This window comes from Amblyomma americanum, chromosome 1 (genome assembly GCF_052857255.1).
Source record: "Amblyomma americanum isolate KBUSLIRL-KWMA chromosome 1, ASM5285725v1, whole genome shotgun sequence".
In the NCBI taxonomy this organism is placed as follows: Eukaryota; Metazoa; Arthropoda; class Arachnida; order Ixodida; family Ixodidae; genus Amblyomma; species Amblyomma americanum.
In genome coordinates, this window is record NC_135497.1 from 383,309,015 (window position 1) to 383,330,171 (window position 21,157).

General features: G+C 44.1%; 1 protein-coding gene across 1 annotated transcript in view; it reads left to right on the forward strand.

The window, feature by feature from the left end:
* The window catches only part of LOC144122898 (uncharacterized), a 70,319-nt gene extending 49,397 nt beyond the window's left edge, over positions 1-20,922 (forward strand). The window contains exons 4-7 of the mRNA XM_077655871.1: positions 12,023-12,187; positions 12,907-13,000; positions 14,844-15,013; positions 20,697-20,922. Of these exons, the coding sequence (XP_077511997.1) occupies positions 12,023-12,187; positions 12,907-13,000; positions 14,844-15,013; positions 20,697-20,783 (516 nt within the window). The 3' untranslated portion in view covers positions 20,784-20,922. The remainder of the gene's footprint in view (positions 1-12,022; positions 12,188-12,906; positions 13,001-14,843; positions 15,014-20,696) is intronic.
* Positions 20,923-21,157: the final 235 nt, after the last annotated feature.

Genomic DNA, 21,157 nt, shown 5'->3' on the forward strand with positions numbered 1-21,157 from the left:
AAATCATCAAGAGGCGAACATTCAGAACCGCCAGAAGGGAGCTGTTCTGAATGAACACGCAGGGTAAAAAAAGTGGCGAAAATTAACTGGCGGCTTGGATGAAGTTCGGCTCGACGGCAAAGAACACAGCCCTATGAAAATCGAACAAAGGCGTAGACGCCATTGTTGTTACAGAAAGAAAGAAGTAGGGCACGGAAAAAGACTACATAGGGGTGGGAACTCCGATGTCGGCGGCGACCAGAAAAGGTCACAAGCCCGCGGAGCAACTATCATGCTGGCGGCGCCTGGCTGCCTGTAAGGAAACTACTGCCTTTTCGGTTGCCAAGGCAACCGGTCGAGCGTGTTGCTCCTGTTCGGCCGCGCGCGCCTGGCTTCTATTGAGGACACTCTCGCGCGCTTCTTTAAAGCTGGTAGGCCAAAGAGCAACTGGGGCTACGCTTCAACCATTTGAGCACATACACAAAGAAGGACGGTTGCTGTTTGACTTAAGGGCGCACAAATACAACGTCACGGCGTGCCGGTTGAAGCAAACACCCGTGTCGCCTGCTTGTCGTCTGCTTTGAGCGCGCGCCGCCAAAGCCGCCTGCCCGGGCGCTACATTTTTTTTTCTCTGCAGCTTCTATGAGGCGCCGCATGGCACCGCCACTGCATACGGCCTCGCAATTGTGACTTTATCTGGTCGCCTGTGCTCGCTCGCGCTGATGGGCGTTTCACCTCCTATATAGTCTTGCTCCGTGAAGTAGGGCGAATAAGTTCACGAACAAGCGAACAGGTGCTAAGAAGCTCGTGATGTGGTAAGAAGAAACTAACTCAGTGAGGAAAACCCATGTAGGTCAATCGGACAAATACGTCCTAAGTTTTTAATCCTCATTTAGAGAGAACGGGACAAATATGTCCGACTTTTTTCCACTTAACTATTTCTACTAAAATCATGAAATTTGTTGAGCGCTCTTTCTGTGCGCCTTATCTGCTCGTGCAATCAAACATTTTTAATCAATTTTTCAAAAACATATGCTGTCCTACAAATGGCTAAACCTACGTCTGCTCGCACAGCAAATTTACTGAAGAACTGCTTTCTACAGTGTATGAAAGCATCGGCAATAATATTGATTTTTATTGCATAATGAGGCCAGCAATTTCAAGAATTTCTTTTCACAATTAATTAATTTTTCACTACTGCGTATGCAAGAATTTTGCGTCCACTTTCAATTGGCACTGTTCAGTAATCGAGTGCAGGAGACTGTGAATTAACGTCTCGTGTATATTTGGTCACTTTTGCAGCAGCTGGTCGAACTTCTGCGTGGAGCAGCTGGCTTTTTTGTCCCTCGGTGAACGTACAAAGTATAGCCAGAAACGTTTTATTCAAATGATGTCATGAGAGCGGCTTTACCAATCTATAAGGTGTGGCCTCCTTCGTCAACGAATTTTTAACAAGCGCCAAAGAAGGCGTGCATTGATAAAAAAAGTTGCATGAAGCAATAACCTCATACAGTCTCTTCGTCATACAAATGTCATAAAATTTGTATGACACTGTATGACTTCTGTGTGACAAAGGTGTGATTTCGCAAAAAAGTGGGACAATAGTATGACAATTGTATTATATTGTAGGACATTTATATGACAAACCGTATGAGGTTATTGCGTCATAGAGCTTTTATCAGCGAAGGTAATCGTTTTGTTTAAACGCACGTCCAATGCCAAAATTCGTACGTGCATAAGTCGTTATAACCTATTAAATAATTCCCATAGAAACCGCTTTGGTCAAGGTACTTTGATTTAGGTGGACACCAGTGCCACGAACGCAATTCAGTCTGGTAGCATTGCGTTCCGACCTCTATTATATAACGTGCGACGTTGATAACCAGGGTCATTCAAGTGGGTCGTTCATATAGGGCCTTTCACTAAGACTTTACACAAGTTTAAAGAATAGGGTTTTTGAGTTAGAAGAGCGCTTTTTTTGGCATGCTATTTTCAGCGGTGTAGTATATCTGAATACAACAAAGGCGTGCGAACTAGCACGATTGTTTACTAATATTGGATAGTTAACTTTTAATTATTACTGCTAAGTTCGGTAATTATTGAGAGGCATGTAGCAAACCGTACGTGCTGTCCATATCAGTTTGTAGGACTTCAACAACGCGTTTACCCTCAGCTCTTTGGCTCAACAAATTTTGGCTATTTCCACGTGTTGCGTGCACTGTAGAAGGTGCTTTGTCTGCAAGTTTCTCGAAAGCGTATGTATTTTGGCTCGATGTAGCCAATTTCTGGCAGGCCACAGTGCCGACGGTATCCACATTTTCAAAATTCCAAAAAACTGTTACGGATATTACTTACAGTGGGCTACACGCCTTCCAATAATTAAGGAGCCTAACTGTAATAGTTAAAAAGTTAATCAATCAATATTAATTAATCAGCCTGATAGTTAGCACATCTTAGCTGTTTACTGATGTACTGCACTGCTGGCAATGCTATGCCGAAAAAAGCACTCCTCTAATCCAGAGAGCCTATTTTTAAAAAATGTGTAAAGTCTTAGGTGAAACACCCTGCATAACGAATGCCATTACTTTCGCAAAAAAACAACTTCGATTTCCCTAAAACCACTCTTTTCTATCGATCACGTGTTCTCAACGGATGTTCCTTTGTCTATTTTACCCTGGCAGCGAAATTCTTTACACTGACATGCGGGTTTTGAGTTGAGCTACTAGAGTTTAGGTCATCACATCGCACATAAGGCCTCATAATCCCTGGTGCCACATAGAGCCTGGTGTCCATATAGCCAGATATCCGGGGGAAACCGCTGGAAATGTACCAGACAGTCGAATATTTTTTTCGGTTCACGCAAACAATGTCTTTGGCGGCAGTTTGGTCGGACGTACTGCGGTGTACCGGCCAAGGCAAAAAAACCAAACCTCCTCTGAATCTTTTGAGCTGGGGTGTCCGGGGGAAGATCGCAAAACGAAACCTACTCTGAACCCATCGTTTTAGGGTGTCCCGGTTAATATCGAAAAACAAACCTCTTTAGAATCTATCTCTCTTCAAAATCTGCGAAGCCGCGGACTGCGTCACTGTGAACGCCATAGAAAGCAGCTGGTGTTTCAACACAGAGTTGTGGCCACGAATAAATGCCATTTGAACAGTTTTGGTCACGTTACATGCTCCTCATACTCCGCCCACTGGTTAGAAAAAGAAACAGTAATACATGTAACAACAGAATAAGTCACTTCAAAATGAGAGCAAGCTCATGATTTGGAACAGGCTGAAAATTAACGTAAAGCAAACAATCCATGCGTAAACGAAAATTGAAAACGAACTCAATGCAAAAAGTGGCGCCCCCATCAACTCCTGATGGAAATAGAGGGCAATAATTTATTAAAATATAGTAACATAAAACAGATGGCTGTTATATTTCTCGAACATCTTGAATTTCTGCGAAAAAAATTGACATATCTCACCTTTTGTTCACTACTGTATGTTGAGTTTAAAAGTGAAGAACAGTTCAATTTTATGTCTAACTTAACCGCTAATGTACTGCGGAAATGTTGATAACTGCTTGCACGTCCCAGAAATAATGCGTTTGTGTGGAGTCCTCAGTTACGTGCAATCGTTTCGTTCTCCTGCTCTACACTACAATACGCAGACTTATAGGCGACTGCCTGCTTCCAACAACGGTAGGTCCCCCTTCAAAGCACCGTCTTAACGCAAATGTAAAAAAGAAATAAGGCCTTCCTCTCAGTCGTATTGTGCTGCCTGTAAAGAACAAAAAGTTTCGGAAGCCAAGGATAACGGATCTACCTAACTAGCACCTAATTACAGCTTGAGCAGTGCCGTAAGTGCATCGACCGTTTGCTTAGATAAAATCCCTTTCGAGAATAAAAAATTGCTCTCTCACATGAAGGCAGGGCATTTGAGCCGCTTTTTTTTGTGCCTGTGAGTGCTGTTTTTCCTCTGTTGAGCTGGTGAAAAGGTGCAACTATGGACGGTACTGGGATGGGGTTTAAGAGTTAACACGATAGGATGCTTCACTTTAAGGAGTGGTTGCCCTCTTAAGTTCTGGGCTGCAAAGATGCATTCCATTCAACAGTAGCCCGACTAAAGAAGAAAGAAGAGACAAAAATACTTTTACAAGGATATTCGTATCTAACAATGTCATCAGCATAGAAAACAAATTAACCTCCTCATTCCTTACTTTTGGTCATTCCGGTCCTTAATCCTTAATAGTTAAAAGTTGTGTAAAGTCTTAGGTGAAACATCCTGCATAACGGCCATTACTTTCACAAAAAAAACTACGATTTCCTTGAAACCCACTCTTTTCTATCGATCACTTGTTCTCAGCGGATGTTCCTTTGCCTATTTTAACCTGGCAGCCAAATTCTTTACACTGACATGCGGGTTTTGAGTTGGGCTCCTAGCGTTTAGGTCATCACATCGCATATAAGTTCTCATAATCCGTGGTGCTACATAGAGCTTGGTGTCACACCAGGCTGGTGTCACACACATAGAGCTAGAATAACTGTCGGGACCGGCTGATGGATAGGTAATGCCACCACACTTTTTTGAAGATCTCTTTCAATTACATCATTTACACTTTTACATCTGCCTGTCGTAGTTCTTTCTTCCGCGTCCGTATTGCACCGAGAAGTCGTCAGATCTTTTTCTCTTTTTTACTACCTTTCTAATCGCCAAATACCTGCTGTGAGGCTTTTCCGTGGGCCATTTATATAAGTAGAAACTTAAGACGGCAAGTTAAAGCTTAAATTTAACACAGCATCGAGGTTATGGAGAATGGTCAAGCGAAAGCAAATGCGAAAGCAAAAAAATAGAGCGACAGAACTTTCAAACATCAAAAAGAAGCTGAAAACAGTGTTATTAGATTCGAAAAAAACTTACTTCAATACAACACTGACTAATTTTCTCACAAGCTCACCACAAAAGTTCTGGCGATATTTTTCAGCGAAAAAGAACGCAATCACACAGGTAATGGATGGGGACGATGAGGTGACTGATAAAAACGATATTGCAAATCTGTTTAATGATTTCTTCCAGACGGTCTTTAGTAGGGATGACAATGATATTGAGAGTGATCATACAATAATTTACCCGTTGCCATACTCAATGCACGAGATTCGCATCAATAGGGAGGGCATCTGTGAGCAGCTGCTGTCTCTGGACCCGAAGAAATCGAGCGGTCCCGATGAAATACCGACGGAATTCCTTAAACGGTATGCTGAGTGGTTATCATATTATTTGCAAATTTTATTTGAAAAGTCATTGCGGGATCATTCTTTACCTCGTGACTGGCGCAGCGCAATAGTAGTTCCGGTATTTAAAGGCGGTAATCGACTTCTTGTAAAAAACTACAGGCCAGTTTCACTCACTTCTGTATGTTGCAAGGTTTTTGAACACATAATAGCTAAACACATCCTTCATTTTTTGGAAATAAATGACCTATTGTGTCCATTTCAGCATGGTTTTCGGACCGGCCTTTCGACAGTAACGCAGTTAATTGAAACAGTGAACGACTTTTGCAAGGCTATAGATGAACGTCAGCAGGTAGATGTGGTCTGTGTTGACTTCTCGAAGGCTTTCGATAAAGTTCCGCATCATAAGCTTCTTTTTAAACTACGCAGATTAGGAATCGCTGAAAATATAGTACTGTGGGTTCAGGCCTTACACCTTCGTACGTGCGAAGGTCGCAATCGGTTGGAGATCATTTTCACGCGATGGGCTCCTTAGACACCAAGCTCCCTTTTGCGCCGAAAAACTCGGGGCCCCTGAACTGAAATTTTCAGCTCCTTAGTCAGGTATTGCACCAAATAAGTGTGCTAGCTCTTTTTCAAACCCACCATCACGTAGCAGTAGTGACACGCACGTACTGGCCGGTGCTCTATCCTCTCTTTTGGAGTGCATCTGCGGATGAATGTAAAAGACATCGTGTAGTAGAAAATATTCCACCCTTCAGCATTTCCTTATACCGTACACCTACCCACACCACAGGCACTTGTCCTAATGTCAGGTTGCTTTCTACACCAGATTAACCGTTGCACCAGTGTAGCTTGTTGCGCTGGATGATACTTAAGGACGCGAAGCACACGGACGGCTGAGAAACCAACTGGAAATGAGAAAAGAGAAAAAAGCTGAAAAGAGCGCATTTATTTTTGCCTCTCTTGCTGAGCGAGCTGGAAGAAGTTCGGCAGGAGCACGTCCCTCTCGATGCGCCCTATATTCTCCAATGCGTTTCTAGCGATCGACAACGAGGTCAAGTCAAGGCACCTTCAAATCAGCAGTTCCGTAAAATCGTTATTAAGACTGCCTGGGGCACGTGATTTCAATGAATGAATGAATGAATGAATGAATGAATGAATGAATGAATGAATGAATGAATGAATGAATGAATGAATGAGCTGTTTATTTAGAAAGGGAGGCTCAAGGCCGTATGTTGGGGTATTGGGGCTGTTAAGGAAGGGATAATCAGGGGTAGATTGATACCTGAAGGGACGGCATAGGTGGTCTAGCCACGCTTTACTCTGCTTTGTAGAGGCCACTTACCTTAGCATATTTCATTGACTAAAATATGCGATACATGCATTTTCAACCATATATGCACCATTTTTAATACAACGACGGCAATGCTTCGACATAAACACAACAATTTATTTTACCTAAATACTAGGCTTATCCGGCGCCGGTTGAAATTTCTGCGCAATACAGAATTTCTGGTGGTCTGTGGAGCTCTACTGAAAGCTATTGAACTTGTTTTGCACTGAAGAAGCTGCACTACATATTTTCTAGAGGCCTCTACAGTTGTGCACAAAGCGCAAAGCGGTAGGGTGGTGAGAGATTTAGAGAACAGGCCAGTATAATATAGCAGCTTTATTTCTTCGACTGAATTTTATTCGGTCAACCCTCTGCTCCATTTGGCGAACACAGGCTATAAAGAGGGCATGGCAGTCTTTGAGCTTATGACTAAGAGCGAATACAGTCATTATAAGTGGCTAATTTTTCTGGTATGCACTTAGCAAGGAGGTACCGAAACATTATCTTGTTTCATCAGACACGCTAACACCTCCTTCGCTCCGAAAACGATGCAATACTGTGAGATCTATAAAGCACATGTGGGGCGTTCACAAGGAGGACAAGGTAGGATGCGTGCAATTCCCGCCTTGCCTCTTTTCTGAACGTCCCTCATGCGCAACCGATCTCACTGCATTTCAATATGAGCCGTCTTGACAAACAACGAATGCTACTGAACATAAACGAGCTGCTTTGGCGAGGCAAGCTCACGATAACTAGCGTACACTTTCTAACAAGTGTTTTTAGCGCCAAGCTGCGGCATGCGCCGCATTCGGTGTCGATGACATGGATGCCAGCGTAGATTTCTATTCACTCAGGATTTTATAGCTTTTTGGTGCGGCAGGACTGTCCCGAAAGGGCCCTGTCGACACACCGGTAAGGAAGACACAGCGCGCAGGTAATGCGCGCTTCTCTCTGTTACAATTGGGAATGTGCTCCTGCGCGCTGCTTCCTATATAGTTCCAGGGGTTTGGATATCCGCGCTTCGGACACAACGTAGGCAGTGAAATACTTTGAAAGCAAAGCAGGCAGCCAGGAACCTTAACAATGGAAACTGACGGATGAGTTGGTTTCATATAATGATGAAAGAGCGCAACGGCACATGGACAACGATAACAGAAAACGTAACACAGCGCTGTATCACCACCACCGCGTGGTGTTACGCATTTCTTCGCCCTTGTGGCGTTGCGCTGTTTCACCAACAATCAGGCCAGGAAGTGCCGTATGGCTCAAACAGGCCGGCAACCAAGGGTTTATTTTTTCTTTTGTAGCGATAGCTACATTACGGTAGCTTTCCGAGCCTTCGGCGTGGCGGCGCTGCCACCCTGTGGCGGCGCCGTAACCCTGTGGCTACGCCGCCAAGCTGTCACGTGGTTTGCCACGTGATTTGGAGCAGCTGCCGCCGGCGCGGCGCCCTGGCTTATCACGTGGTTTGTCACGTGGTTGGTCACGTTACCAAGTTCCACTCGGTCAGCTGTAGCTATCACGTCACTCCAGGTTTAACCAGAGCTAAACCACCGCCATTTTTTTTAAATGTGGTGTGTGCTCTCGAATAGGAGAGATCGCTTTTTGCATTGAAAATATTAAGTTCCTAGGGGCAAGTCATTTCCTGATGACATCGATTACTTTACTTCTTCACTCGCATGATAAAGGCACCTTAAGAGAAAAGTCATGTTCAGATAATTCACTGTCTTTCTCCACAGTCAACAAGCGGGACGGCTGGAGATCTGGCAAAATATTTGTGTTTGGGAATACTTATTTGTCGCATCATGTAGTTTTTACCTGTAAAATAAAAATCCGGAGGGAAAAAACTTAGACAAAAGCACATGAACGCATTGCAGAGTACAGCTAGATGATCCCTGGCAGGAAGCATACACAATTCTGTCCCAACAAGATGCTTTACACATATTTGTGGGCGTGCACAAATTGTGGTGGTGAGAGGTTACCGCTCGGAGTTAAACCCATGCATTTGTTGGATGGGCAATGCTAGCATTTCGCCATCAAGTAAAATTTTTGCCGCAGTTGCACCTGGCGCCATTGACCTAAAATAGAATGGCAGAATCTACCCTCATAGATATCTTGAAATATGTGCAGCTATTTCGAGAGTTTTGTGTAGTATTACGTAATTGTAGTATTACGTAATTGGCGGACAGGCCGCCATTGGAATCTGAACCTGGCAACGTTTAACGCTAGAACTTTAGCTAGCGAGGCTAGCCTAGCAGTGCTGTTCGAGGAACTAGCGGGAATTAAATGGGATGTGATAGGGCTTAGCGAAGTTAGGAGGACAGGTGAGGCGTATACAGTGCTAAAGGACGGACACATACTGTGCTATCGCGGGTTAGAGGGTAGACGAGAACTAGGTGTGGGTTTCCTCATTAATAAGGATATAGCTGGCAACGTAGAGGAGCTCTACAGTATTAACGAGAGGGTAGCAGCTATAGTAATTAGGCTGAATAGGAGGTACAAGCTGAAAGTGGTGCAGGCCTACGCACCCACATCCAGCCATGATGACCAGACCGTCGAAAGCTTCTATGAGGACGTAGAATCAGCAATGAATAGAGTAAAATCGCAGTACACTGTACTGATGGGCGACTTCAATGCGAAGGTGGGCAAGAAGCAGGCTGACGACCACGCGGTAGGTGACTATGGGATAGGCTCTAGAAATAGCAGGGGAGAGCTATTAGTCGAATTCGCGGATAGAAATAATTTACGGATCATGAATACTTTCTTCCGCAAACGAGAAAACAGGAAGTGGACCTGGAAGAGCCCCAATGGTGAGATTAAAAATGAAATAGACTTCATACTATGCGCTAAACCTGGCATCATTCAGGATGTGGCCGTCCTCGGAAGGGTGCGTTGCAGCGACCATAGAATGGTAAGGTCTAGAATTAGCCTAGACTTGAAGAGGGAACGGAAGAAGCTAGCGAAGAAGAAGACCATTAACGAGTTAGCCGTAAGAGGGAAAGCACAGGAGTTTAGGATAGCGCTGCAAAACAGATACTCGGCTTTAACTGAGGAAGATGATCTTGATGTTCATTCAATGCACGATAACCTGACATCAATAATTACGGAGTGCGCAGTAGAAGTAGGCGGTAGGACAGTTCGAAAAGATACCGGGAAGCTATCTCAGGTGACGAAAGATCTGATTAAGAAGCGCCAAAACATGAAGGCATCTAACACTACCGATAGAATAGAACTAACGGAGCTATCAAAGTTAATAAATAAGCGCAAGGTAGCCGACATAAGGAAGTTTAATATGGAGAGAATCGAGCATGCTATAAAGAACGGAGGTAGCCTAAAAACAGTGAAGAGGAAACTAGGCATAGGTAAAAACCAGATGTATGCATTAAGAGACAAGCAGGGCAATGTCATTAGCAATATGGATAAGATAGTTAACGTAGCCGAAGAGTTCTACACAGACCTGTACAGTAGCCAATGTAATCAGAGCGCTAATGAGAAAGACAGCAGTTCACAGCAATGCGTCATCCCGCCAGTAACGAAAGATGAAGTAAAGAAAGCCTTAGAAGCAATGAAAAGGGGAAAAGCAGCTGGGGAGGATCAGGTAACAGCAGATCTGTTGAAGGATGGAGGGGACATCGTGCTAGAAAAACTAGCCACCCTGTATACGCAATGCCTTATGACCTCGACTGTACCAGAAGCTTGGAAGAATGCAAACATTATCTTAATTCATAAGAAGGGAGACGCCAAGGACTTGAAAAATTACAGGCCGATCAGCTTACTATCCGTTGCCTACAAAGTATTTACTAAGGTAATCGCTAATAGAGTCAGGGCAACGTTAGACTTTAATCAACCAAATGATCAGGCAGGCTTTCGTAAAGGATATTCTACAATAGATCATATTCACACCATCAATCAGGTGATAGAGAAATGCGCAGAATATAACCAACCTCTATATATAGCTTTCATTGATTACGAGAAAGCATTCGACTCAGTGGAAACCTCAGCAGTCATACAGGCATTGCGTAATCAGGGGGTAGAAGAGCCTTATGTCAAAATACTGGAAGATATATATAGCAACTGCACAGCTACTATAGTCCTCCATAAAGTCAGCAATAAAATTCCAATAAGGAAGGGCGTCAGGCAAGGAGACACGATCTCGCCAATGCTGTTCACCGCATGTTTGCAGGAGGTATTTCGAGGCCTGAATTGGGAACAGTTGGGAATAAGAATAAATGGAGAATACCTAAATAATCTGAGATTTGCTGATGACATTGCATTGCTGAGTCACTCAGGAGGTGAACTGCAAATCATGATCAACGAGTTAGACAGGCAGAGCAGATCGATGGGTCTAAAAATTAACATGCAGAAAACCAAGGTAATGTTCAACAGCCTAGCAAGGGAACAACAGTTCACAATTGGCAGCGAGAGCCTAGAAATTGTTCCGGAATACGTCTACTTAGGGCAGGTAGTGACAGCTGATCCGGATCATGAGAGGGAGATAACTAGAAGGATAAGAATGGGGTGGAGCGCATATGGCAAATTCTGGCAGATCATGAGTGGCAGTTTACCAATTTCCCTCAAGAGGAAAGTGTACAACAGCATAATCTTACCGGTACTCACCTACGGGGCAGAAACGTGGAGGCTAACGAAAAGAGTTCAGCTTAAGTTAAGGACAACGCAGCGAGCCATGGAAAGAAAAATGATAGGTGTAACGTTAAGAGATCGGAAGCGGGCAGAGTGGTGAGGGAACAAACACGGGTTAATGACATCCTAGTCGAAATCAAGAGAAAGAAATGGGCTTGGGCAGGGCATGTAATGCGAAGGCAAGATAACCGCTGGTCTTTAAGGGTAACGGAGTGGGTTCCAAGAGAAAGTAAGCGTAGCAGGGGGCGGCAGAAGGTTAGATGGGCGGATGAGATTAAGAAGTTTGCAGGCAAAGGGTGGATGCAGCTGGCAAAGGATAGGGTTAATTGGAGAGACATGGGAGAGGCCTTTGCCCTGCAGTGGGTGTAGTAGGGCTGATGATGATGATGATGATGATGACGTAATTGATGAGCTCGCTACATAATACAAAATACATCGCAGTTAGATTGCGAATGTTCTACATTCGTATGCAACGAAGAAACCAATGTTAGGGATAGTACACTCTTACAGAAAGCTGTGAAATTCCAATGTGCACAGCTATGTACAAAGCGCGTACGGGTCTGAATGAAGACACGTTGGAGCTGTTGAATTCAAGGTCGATTAAATGATAACGGCGGAATGATTAGACCGCACTATGAAGTGCACTATGAGTGATTCATAGAATATTGCGTCACGACAGGCACTGAGCTTTGACTTGCGTGTTTTTTCTTCTTTTTCGCTTTACGTTCTGTCACCGCCCGGTATACTTCCTAACCGTAAAGCCTCCACTACAAAGCGTTGCTAGCGCACAAGGTACAACAGCCAGTTGTTTCGTTCTCTTCCTGTTGCTAACCTTGCGCGGACGCAGGCGAACGGCTGGCTCTCGTTCGTGGCCGTGTGCCTGGCAGGTGCGGCCGTTCTCTACCAAGTGGAGGTGGATCAGGACCGCTGGGTGGCTTCGCAAGCCATCACACTGAAGGCCAGCGCAGGGGACGCCTTCCGCTTCGTCACCAGCTCCGAGTACATGAGCAAGGCGAGCCATCACTGATCTTTATTATCGCTGCGTTCAGTGCGCCCTGACGGGCAAAACAAGCTCGAGGGTTGGGTCTCAGTAGATGTTGTAACTTTCGTTGAAGGATCAGCCAGTACATACATTTACTGCGCCGCAAGCTATCGGCACCCGAAAAGTCTGTTAACCTAGCAAGCCGGACTGAATGCAAGACGAAAAAAAATAACATTCAGCTTCAAACAACAGGCTGCTCTTGAAAAATGTGCAAGAGGAGATATATTTTATGGGCACTGCAAAACAAAAGCGCTTTGCTTGAAAGCTTCGTTACTGTATTTAAACATACGGAGAATACATGGTGTCTTTCTTTAACAGAGAATGGAGAGGCTGATGTTCCCCTTGGCGCTTTATGGAGACGAATGTACCATCGCGAGGAAAACAACCCGCAGTGTTGCTAGAATCGCTGCTCTTGATAAACAATCGAGTGTTTGTGCCAATCAGGACCGCCACGGCTAAAAACGAGCTCAACTGACATCCCTTCAGGAAAAAAAAATAAGCTGTCGTTCCCTCGCCTGTCTAGAGTCCAGACAGGAGCCGCTTCCTAAGCGTAGGCCAGCAGCACAGTCTCTAACAAAAGGTCTCGTGGCATGCGTCACATCTTTTTCCCGGCTGTACCTTGCAGCCATTCAGTGGTATGTATTAGCGTGCTTTAGACTCCCACTGATTTCATTATCCTCTATGTGCAGTGGCTGCCTTTTGTAAGCTCAGTCCGTGAAGCCGACGGCAAGCAGATGTCAGTTGGGAAAGAGTACCGGGCTACCTGCGAACTGCCTATTCTTGGTAAGAAATCTTCAATAACAAGCAAGGCTGCCAAGCGCGGTTGAAAACATTCACAGCTTTCCCTGAGCTGGATGCGGGACAGAATCCTCGCTTTTCTCTGCCATGTGGCTTTACGAAACTTTGCGGAAAACAAGCTATTTAACCCGTATTGAAAGGAGCTTTGCCTTTAGACTTGCTTTGTTTTTTCTTTCTGTTCCTGCATAAACTTTTTCTTTATAGCGACAAAAGGAAGTTCGCTTTGAGCTGTCTTTGTTTAGAGTTAACTTCTGACAAAAGGAAGCTCAGTTCGAACTGACTGTTTAGATTTCCTTTCTTCTAACAACAGGAAACCCACTTTGAACTTAGTGTTAATGCTGTCCTTCTTTCCGACAGAAGGAATGTCACTTTGAACTTACTTGGTTCTATTTGAAGAAAATACAAGCTCCTGCCTTCCTTTCTTCTTTAGTAAATAGAAAGAGAGTATAACACATTACTTTTTCCTTTCTATGTATTTTTTTCGGTCTTTTAACTTCCTTGTGCTATATATTTACCTTAGATTTTTTTATTTTCTGAGTAGAAGTTATGTTTGAGTAGGTTGCTCAGCTGCTCCTAAAAGAAAACAAAACGCATAAGCTTCCTTGCTTTGCCATCGAGTATGTAAAAAAATTAGTAAACCACACTGCCTTTTCCATTTTAGGCGTTGCCTTCAGCCTTCCTACTTCCTCTGTGTATAAGGTTAGTCCGGAGTCTTTCTTCCCACTCGAAAAGCTTCAGTTTGAGTCGAGACTTCAGTGTCTCGTAAAATGAAGTACGCATCTACTTCCTTCCTCAGTCCTTGAGATCACAGAGAGGTGTCCGACTGAGGAACCAGCGATCACGCTAAGTGAACATCCCATACCGCCCGCATGAGCACACGTTCAGTATCGCATGAATAACTGAATATTCACAACTCACTAGATCGCAAGTTATGTAGATCCTGAGACATGAAGCGTAAGCACGCTATCTCCGCTCTCATCCTAATCTTGAACAGTGTGTAAGGAGGGAAACACACGAAGAAAAAAAAGGGGATGAACAAACAATAAACCAACTTGTAAAAAAAAAGAAATAAAAAGTGCGCTGGACGAACACAATTTGTCCTGAGTTTTTTTTGCTTTGCTCTTTTTCGTGCATTACGAGCCAACTAGGCGTGTTTAGAATTCTAAAATGCGTTATAAAAAATTAAATGCTTGAGTTTGCGCGCCCTTAGCTGATCCTGAAGCCGCTGAAGCTTAGGCATGCTGCGGCTATTCCTTCTTCTGGCAAGAATCTGTTGCGGATAGCGGTGGTTTCAAAATCTTTGCGTGGCATCGGAAACCTAGCTCATATGGAAGTTTGGGTTTCTTAACTTCTGCCGTTAATGAAAGCTGTAACAGTATTTCGATGCGGGGCCTTCCGCCTTTGGACTGGCTGTCGAATGCTTTACACCAGATCCTGCTCTCAGGAGCCAATCTACGCAGGGATGTCTTGTGCATGCCACATGTCGTTCAAATGCAAACGTTTGTGTATCTGGCCAACCGAAACCGAACTAAGGCTACAGAACTTGATAACTCTCCAGCACCGGATACAAGATATTCAGAAAGTCTTTCAGTACATAGCAGGTACTGCCTCGGTAAAACCAGCCTTTTTGTCTTGAAGGAGCAAAAGTAATAAGCGTACAAGCTAGAGCACTGAGCCTCATTTTGTGTGTTCGCTTCCTGTTGCATGCTTCAATGCCGCAGATGTCAGTAGCGCCTCGTGCGGTGCCGTGTCAGGTACAAGGAAGGCGAAGTCAGAAGTGACTGCTTCGTGCCCTTTTTTGTTTTCCGGCATCCCCCTCATGTCGCAGGTGAGCTTGGGATGTCGTACCGAGTCGTAGAGTACGCGCCCCAGCGGCGGGTGGCCGTGGAAAGCGAGTCATGGCTGCGGCCCCGCCTCGAGCTGCGCTTCGAGCCCGGAGATTCACAGTGCCGCATGCACGTTCTGGTCTCGTTCCGACGGCGCAGCTACCTATTTCAGGTGGGAGAGCTCCTGCTATGCGGACTTCGTTGTGAACGCAGGACAGCGATATCACACCGCTAGCAAAGAGCGTGTAGTTGTTCGGCGCTGTTGCACAGCTGTATTAACGGCAACCACAGTGACACTGGAAGCTAGCCGTCACAAGCAACGAAACGTCGTCGTATAAGTTCTGACCGGAGAACGCTTCCTTTATGATTTGCCTCGAACCTTTCTCCCCCCCCCCCTCTCAAGAAGCAGTTATTCCCTTCCCCACCTGCTAATGCTAAAGGACGAAGGTCATACGATTTCTTCGTGCTATTATGACACTGCCCTCAAGCAGTTCACTTGATACAGCTGTATGCCAGAACATCTTTTCTGTTGCGTCTGCAGACCACTTGCACAGTTTCCCCCAACGGCTTTGTAATTTGCCACTGCTCTTCGAAGATTGGTCAATGGAAAAACTAAAGAGATTGCTAACTATTTGTTCCTGCATGAGTAAGTTTGCCAGCATATTTTTGTGATAGCAGAGATATAAGTACTTTCCCTTTTGGCATTTTAATTTTACCGCATAGACCATGTTCTACGCTGATTAGCTCGCTGTTTTCTGTTGAAAGCAGATGCATTGAATTGAATCACGTGGAAACTCCGTATCGTTTTTCTCGCTTCTCTCGTCAACGTCTCGAACGGCATGCTTGTCGCCATACTAAGAATAAAAAAGAAACTGAACGCATAAAGAAATATTCAAAAATAGCGGATTAGCCTGATTTGATAAATTATCATACGACGAAAATTTAAGCCGTGGGATACATCATGCGTGGAAAGTTTCTCTCCTGTCCGTGGGAGTGGAAGAAATGTTGGAAAGTGCGGAGGTGCAACGTTTTTTGCGCCATGAAGTTCCTATCCCACCTCATATACCCTTCGCTTGGCGATTTTGATCACATTTGCTCCCATTCGACAGTGTGTAGAAAGCATAAAAGTTTATTCGCATTCAATCGAGTAACTTAGCAAGCAAGGAAAAGGCAAGACGTGAATCATCATTTTCTTTATTCAAACAGTATAATTTTTTACTGGGCTTACAAATAACTACAGATATTAATTGCCAGAGCGAGAGTTTAATACGGCAATATAAATACTGATGAATAAAAGTGCGCGAGTACTCCTAGTGTCGAGCGCAAGTTCAGCATTTCTTGCCATTCAGTTCGTGCTCAATACGAGAATTTTACTGTCCGTAAAGTGGAATACTTGTATGAACAAATAGGCTGCAACTGCGGTGTAATTAGATTGTAACTCCCCGTGATGCGGTTATTACCGTAGCTTGCGGTGTACTTTCAGCGTACCACGCATGTTCAACAGTGAATAGTTTGTGCTTTGCGGACTATCTACCGATGAAGGCTACACAGTATCTTTACAAAAAAAAGTCCATCACAGCATGTGCCATGAAACGTGATACTCGCTATGCCGTTGTTTTCATTTCAATACTGTGGAACACTCACTGTGCTACCGTCGCGATCGCGCAGCTTACGTACTTTACGCGTGCTTACTGCTACTTATACACATTTTGATTTCGAATGGTGCTCTTCATCGCACTTGTCTTTAAAACTAAAATGATGCACACGGCCAACCTAGGCACCTCAGTTTTATAGCTAATGTGCTGCTGATAGGCTCGAACTTCAGGAAGTTAGAAAATAGTGAAGCATATGCGTGCAGTCAAACACTCACGAAACCTCAGAAGAAGGGCGCTCTCCGCACCTTTAACTTCTAGGTACTAACGCAATCAACATATTCCAGCTGGTGGGCCCTGCGGATTATATACCAGGTGCGGAAAATATTGCAACAATTTTTTGTACTCAGGCAAGAGTGAACACTGCGGACTTCATAAACTACGGTACTCCGCGCACTACTATTATAAATGCCCAAGTTTTTTTCCGTAATGAATTATCACATGCATTGCTTCAACAAGAGATTATATAATCCTATCACTAAGTTTTAATGCTATTTAATACTGATTGCCATGAATAGTAATTTTTCCTGCGGTATCCTGAATACAATTTATTTTCTTCCATCCAGTTCTGTGACATTGCGTTGTTACGATGTCGGTTTTGTTGTAAACACAAATGAGCCTTAGTATTTCATTTGTCAGTGATATAAATGATTCTTAGGTGAGGGCTGCTTCATTTACTTTTACTCGTAAACAGCATGCATGACGTTTGTCAAGTGCCCAAAGTGGGAGCAGTGAACGCTTTTGCCCTCAGCATTGTTTTCTTCAAAACTGGCTGTCATATTGCAAGCTTCGTTATAGTGCATATTTGTGGTAGAATTTATCTAAAATTTCTTTATTCATGTCAGCCTATATGTCAAGGTACTGTATTGAACTTAAGAAAGCACTGAACCCAGCGGTGGGAATGCTGCATCACTGCAATATCCTGCCGAATGCCTGTACAAACTGTTGGATTTTGATGAAATTGCACCAAAGCAAAAGCCAAAATACAATTCCAGCGATCAAGAGTCGCAGAGGCTGTGAAGAGGCTTAGGACACCACCTAGTATGCACAGGCGTGACTCCGGTTCATTATCCCGATCTGTGACCAGAAAGATGATGGACGGAATCCAACTCCGTCCCGTTTCGCTTTCTAAGACCCTTGCCGCCTACTGTTTGTATACAAAGCGTGCGCGTTTTGCACACCTGCTTCGGGGAGGCTGCCAACCCTGTCCGGCACGAACACAGTGGATGCACTTGCAAAAAAAATCCTCAAGGAGTAGTAAATTCGGTCCTTCTTAGATTTTTCAGGCTTTAGTACTGTCACATGTCCCATGAGTTAGAAAGGTGATGGACACACTATAGCTGATAGTTCGATTTCACGGACCCTAATCGGGCTCGATTTAGGAGCGCGGTCAGTATCTGAGCTTCAGGTTTGCTTGATAAAGTTTATTTTGATTTGAAACACCTGAATTCGAATTTGCAGCGTAGTGGGTTGGTTCTTATAAGTATGAGTTCTAACTAAATTGAGCCACTTCCAATTGTTTGGCGGTATTCCGGTCACATTATAAGGGAACCAGTTAAGCGTGCACATATGCATGCGCGATCTCAAGCCAGTGTCGTTGCCGGACATCTACCGCCACGCGATATTGAATTATGGTGCGAGGAAGTCCGAAAACTCTCTCTTCGTTCCAAGCATTTGAAGTCGAAGAAGCGAAATATGTGTCAAGCACAATGCAAAGTCGCTCCCATAAGCAGAGGAAAACAGCAGTGCTCCTTCAAGGGACACTACGAAAAATTCCATCCAGTTATTGCTCTCTGTAACGATTGATTCTCTTGCCCTGTCTGGTTGTGGTAATGTTTGTCCGGCAGAAAAAGACATATTTATCGGCGACAAAATTAGTTTGTAGAACTGTTCCCTCGAGGTGATTCAAACTCATGACGTTTTTACTGAAAAGAACCAGTTGCCATCGTTTTTATGTGAACGGTGCAGAAGCGTGGCCTTCGGGATCGGTGTGAAAAAAATTGGTGTCGACGCACGCAGTTTACTTGCGGAACCGACCACTGGTGGCGACGCTTGTATTTTCTTTCTCTCGTCTTTTTAGCTCATAAAAACTTCGTTTTCAGTGAGAGTGGTCGCTTTGTGGTTAGAACGCGATAGTATATCGATGCAGACTAGCTTCTGTATGTTTCTGCTGCAGCGTCCTCACTCTAAAGAAACAATGTGGTGTCGCTCATTCAGAAATAATCCTTGTGACCGGTAGCCTGTGTTAACGGCATAGCATCAAAGGCCCTGTGTCGCGGACACGACGGTGTCGTGGACTGATGCGTGCATCAGTAATTATGATCATGTTAATAAGAAAATAGGTAATTTCGTAAGCGATGTGAACGAGACCTGATAACGCTACCGCCTTGCACTCTTAAAGGCGAAGCTTAAGCGTCCCCCAATTTATTCATCTGTATCCGTGCCACAGTAGAGCCAGTTTTCAAATGTTTTGTGATATTTAAAAAAGAACTATGCTAAAGTGATAGTGAAGAAAACTGTCCAAATGGGCGTTTGTCAAGATTCTCGGCAATTTTTCCGCAGATAAATTTGCGCTGTTTGGAATAAAAAGTTCCACTGATTTTAAACTGTTAAACATTAGTAAATTCGGGCGCAATAAAACAAAAATACTGATACCTGGCTAAAATAATTGCTTACATTCGTGAACTTTTGAAATCACCGCGTGGTGCGTTGTCGAAACACCTTCAATATTTTCTTTTCTATCTTAATTCTCAGTACGGGCGCCCACTAAAAAGCCCCTGTTTTAAAGTGCTCTTGTCCATTCTCACAAACCGCACATTACTTAAATATATTTAAACAGTTTGCTTGAAGGACTGATATTCATTTAGTAGATGGCGGCTTGGTATGCATATTTTATGAATACGTAGGCAATTAAATGTTACACGACAAGATGTCACTACACAACTTAAAGGTTGTTTGTTTACTAAACCTGCTTATAGTCATCGCATTTCTGCGTCTATTATTTCACAGTAGAAAAAAGTGATAGAAAGTGCGAAAACTACAAACATTTTCAAAACGCTAGGAACTTGGGTGACGTGGCACTGCTTGTCGACATGACTCTACATAACATCTCTCTACATTTCCTATCCACCTGACTATTCCGGTTATGCTAATTCCTAAAACTCCAAAATACCAGGTCAGCTCCTACTTAGCAAGTACAGGACAAAGCTGGTTTGCAGTGACAGCTACGTGTCGACAATGCCGCCGATTGTGGACAGAGGCGCCTATTGCTGCGTTTGCCACGCCTCGGCAACGATGCCCACTGGTGATAACAGCAGCGTTACTTTGCTGGTCGGCTGGATAGTGCGTAATCCAAAACCAGAGGATACGTTTCAAGCAGCCACATGATCGCAGCGGCAATGAGGGTCAGTAATTCGTTCATTTTTTTCGTTCATGTAAGATAGTGCTGAGCAAAATATTTTCGTTAGGATCTCTCTGCTTAATCGTACTACTGAGCCCTTGGTTAGTCAAGACAAGGCGCTTGGCATCATTTCTGGTGAATATGCTGTCGAGCTTCGGATAAACTTAGTGCAACCCAAGCCCTTACACAACGCAGTTTGCAAGTAGCTCAAGCAAATAGCAGATGGCCTCACAAATATTCATAATTCAAGACTCGTTTCCGCAAAAAAATTTTCGTCTTTGACAAAAAAATGATCATTTTAATGGCTGAGGAGATTAATCTGTAAAAAAAAAATTTGTTAGCTGGGAACGACCACAGATGACTTTGAAAATTGCAGTCGAAAAAGAAACTTGTAATATATAGCACTTCTAAGTTCACAAGCGAGAACCGCATCTTCTTGCAGCGAAATACCAGAGAAAAATGATTACGAACCGGCTATAACTTGCATGAGTCGGTATTGGGAGCAGCCATTGGCTGTATTAAAACAAAGTGCGAAAAATAATACTGGTTTCCTTAATAATAAAGGTCATAGCATCCAGCCGTAAGAACGAAAGAACAATTAACATTGAAGAATTAAAAATACATATTTTGTCCCAGTGAGAACAGCCAAGGTGGACAAGAGCTGGTGTTTAATTTGCACTCGCTTACAAAAGCACATCCGAAACGAGATCTCCTCATAAGTGGGACTTTTGGGATCAATGGTGCCCCTACACATGGGGCCTGCCATCTTCGATCTACATTGGTGCCTCCTCACTTCTTTGCAGTACACACTCAGTCCTGTGCTGCACTTCGTGAGCAACCAGCAACTGCAGCGGTCGCTGTTCCTGCTCCGAATGGTCTTCCCGCAGTGACTAGGCCCCGGCTGGCGCCGCTCTCCGAAGCGCGACCAGGAGTCGCTTGTCGTGAAGCTGCCCGGCCCAGGCTTGCTATACTGAGCACCCGTACTGTGCTCCCCTGCGTGCGAGTGAGAGACGTTAGGCATCACTTTAGTTTCTCTATAGCCACACGATTACTGTGCATATGTGAAAACGACTACACATTTGTGTTTTGTCATTGGTTTTGCTTATTTTCGCTTTGTTTCAAACGACAGTATGTGCACGTTTCGCGATGAGCAAGCTGCGCCATATTATCGTGGGTGACGGCGTAGATATTTTTTTCCAAAAACATAGCGAAATCGGTTCGCAAAAGTTCTTTGTTTTTACATCAGTGCGCAGTAGGTCGTAGT